The sequence below is a fragment of the Geospiza fortis genome, unplaced genomic scaffold (genome assembly GCF_000277835.1).
Source record: "Geospiza fortis unplaced genomic scaffold, GeoFor_1.0 scaffold85, whole genome shotgun sequence".
In the NCBI taxonomy this organism is placed as follows: domain Eukaryota; kingdom Metazoa; phylum Chordata; class Aves; order Passeriformes; family Thraupidae; genus Geospiza; species Geospiza fortis.
In genome coordinates, this window is record NW_005054358.1 from 1443065 (window position 1) to 1445773 (window position 2709).

The following is a 2709-nucleotide window of genomic DNA, read 5'->3' on the forward strand; positions in this document are numbered from 1 at the left end:
CTGCCAGTTTTCCATTTTACCAGGATTCATGTTTATCAAAACAACTGGAGTCTTAGAGCCCTTAAACACTTGAGCAGCACCAAGCAGGGAAAAGTTGGTGCAGATGTTTCAATGCTGCTGCTGTGAGCACAAGGACAGGCTGCAGCCCAGGGCTGGTGGGGCAATGGGGAAATTCCTCTGAGGGATGAGTGGGACTCAGGGAAGGGGGGGACAAAGCCAGGATGGAGGTGCTTGGGGAAATCCTGATCCCAGGGAATGTGGGAGGGTGGGGTACAGCAGGTGGGGAGATGCTCACAGGGTTAAAGGGCTGTGGGACCAACCCAAGTGGAAAGAAACTGCCCAGACCTCCTGCAGAGGCTCAGGGAGATAACAGGGAGATAACAACACCGGGGTGGGTGATCTGTGACCCCAGACTGTCCCTGTGCCAGAGGAGAGAAGTGGCTACGGGCATTTTCACTCTTGAGAAGCTCTTGGGGGCTGCAGTGAACACGTCCCTGCCTGCTGGGAGGGAGTTTGTGTGATCAGTGATTCTGGCAGATCTTGGCATGCGCAGACATCTTCCTTCTCAGTGAGGAGGGTCAGAAAGGAGCTTGAAGGTGGCAGCTCCCCAAGGCACCCCAGAGCATGGAGCTCTTGTAAAGAGCTCCTTACCCACAGAGAACCCTGCTGGGCAGCGATATCTCTGTATGGACAAGTATTTAAAAATCCAGGATTGGAGCAGACCTGGACAGTTCTGATCAAGAACTGATTTTCCAAGGGCTTCCCCCTGATGGAGATGTTCTTCATCCAAGTTGTTTCCTGCAGGGAAATCTGGTAAATCCAGCTCAGGGCAGGAGGCTGCAGCGTTCCTGGTGCTGGCTGTAACAGAGGGCTGCACACCCCCTGTAAACACTGAAATGTTGGTACAGGCACCTTCCAGTGCTCCTTATCCAAGCAGGATGATCTCACCAATCCCAACATGCAGAAAACACAACTGGAAATCCTGGCTGGCTTAAGGAACACCAAATATGAAATACAGTGGATTGCAGGGCTTGGTGTTCTGATACTTGCACATTGAAAACACCATCTGGGTATGGCCTTAGTTTTCCTTTGGGACTTAATTTTAAATGAAATTTGTGGTAAAAGGAGCAGCTAAAAGTCTGAAATGCTTATGGGAGGCATGGAGATGTTGTAAGACACCACAGGAGCCAGGAGCAAAGCTTCACCACCCAGCAAAACAGCACTGAGAGCAAAAGGAGGCTGGTGTGATTAAACAGGAACATGTGGGATACTCAGAGTAAGAAGAAATCCTTGGTAATCTGAACTTGTGTCCAAATGTAGGAGATGGAAAGAATAACATTTGGCAGGTGAAATGTAGAACAAGCAAAGAAACAAACCAACCCAGCAAAATAATGCAAAAAAAATGACATATGAAGAATGTTCAAGTAATAAAACTTGCATGAGTAGTTTTGAAAAAATCGGGAGCAGGGGGACTGCTGGAGTCAGCAGAGACTGATGCACAGCAAAGGGAAGGGCTGACCTGAAGATGAAAGGCTCAGCAGAAGAAAATCCAGTGACTTGTTTGCATATGTGTTCCCTGTGAAAGGGCTGGTGGAGTTCACACAGGAATGCTTCCATATGGAGAGCTCCACAGGGAATCTGCTCAGAGCAGAAGTGCTTTCAGGAGAGATGAAAGTTCAGCTGAGATGAGCAGCAACAAGTTGCCAGGACCAGACGGTGCCACCTACGGCTCCGAGGGAGCTCAGGGATGAACAAGCTGAGCTCCCAGCTGGGATGGTGACCTCTCTCAATTGGTACAATGTCACAGCAAATGGCACAGCAGCTTCTGGAAGGAATTTCAAACTACAGCTACCTGCACTTTGTGAATGCATGGATGCTGCGATGCAGCACCAATGGCTGAATACCGAGGAGGAGTCAGTGGGGGTTCTGTACAGGGAAATCAGCTTCAAAACTTTACTGGGATTGCTTCAATTCCAGGCATCAACAACCAGGGAAAAGGGGATTTGGTTGGGACAGTTTGAACTGCATTTAATGATGAGTTTGCACTTAAGGAAGAAAAGCTGCTGGTCAAAAAGGGAAATGTCACATAGACACCTGTTTAAAAGACAGGAAAGGAAGAGTAGAAGGGAGGGTTTTTATGGTCGTGGGAAGTAAACAGCTGGATATCCAATATATTAAAAAAATAGAAAAAAGGTAATGTATAATGAAACTGACAACATCCACTGATGACGTTATTCAGTGGAAGGATAATATAATAAAGGCTGAGTGAACTGCAGAAGGATGTTATGAGAGAGCGGGAGATGAAATTCAGTGTCAATAAATGTAGGGTTGGTTATGGGAAAACAGCAAACGGCCCGGCCTGGGCTGATTTCACTCAGCAAGGAGACCTTTGGGTCTGCAGGGTTTCCGCCAGGGAACAGCGGCAGCGCAGGCTCCAGGGCAGCGCAGGGAGCGCCACCGCGGCGGGAATGGCTGCGGGCGCATCCCGAGGTGCGGGACCCGCCCTGAGACGGGGAAAGGACCGAGGGGAGAGGGAAAGGACTGAGGGGAGAGGGAAAGGCTCAGGACAGCGCCCAGGAGCGCTCCGAGGCCCGGAACAGCGGTACCAGCCCGGGTGGGCTCGGGAAGGGCCGGGCTGGGGAAGGGCGCTAAGGGCGGCGCTGGGGGGATGGCGAGGAAAGGCTGAGCCCGGATTTCCCTCGTGAGCGG

General features: G+C 50.6%; 1 protein-coding gene across 1 annotated transcript in view; it reads left to right on the forward strand.

The window, feature by feature from the left end:
* Positions 1–1260: 1260 nt before the first annotated feature.
* DPH7 (diphthamide biosynthesis 7) overlaps positions 1261–2709 on the forward strand; it is a 10165-nt gene continuing 8716 nt past the window's right edge. Inside the window, exon 1 of the mRNA XM_005423833.3 lies at positions 1261–1293. Within this exon, the coding sequence (XP_005423890.1) occupies positions 1261–1293 (33 nt within the window). The remainder of the gene's footprint in view (positions 1294–2709) is intronic.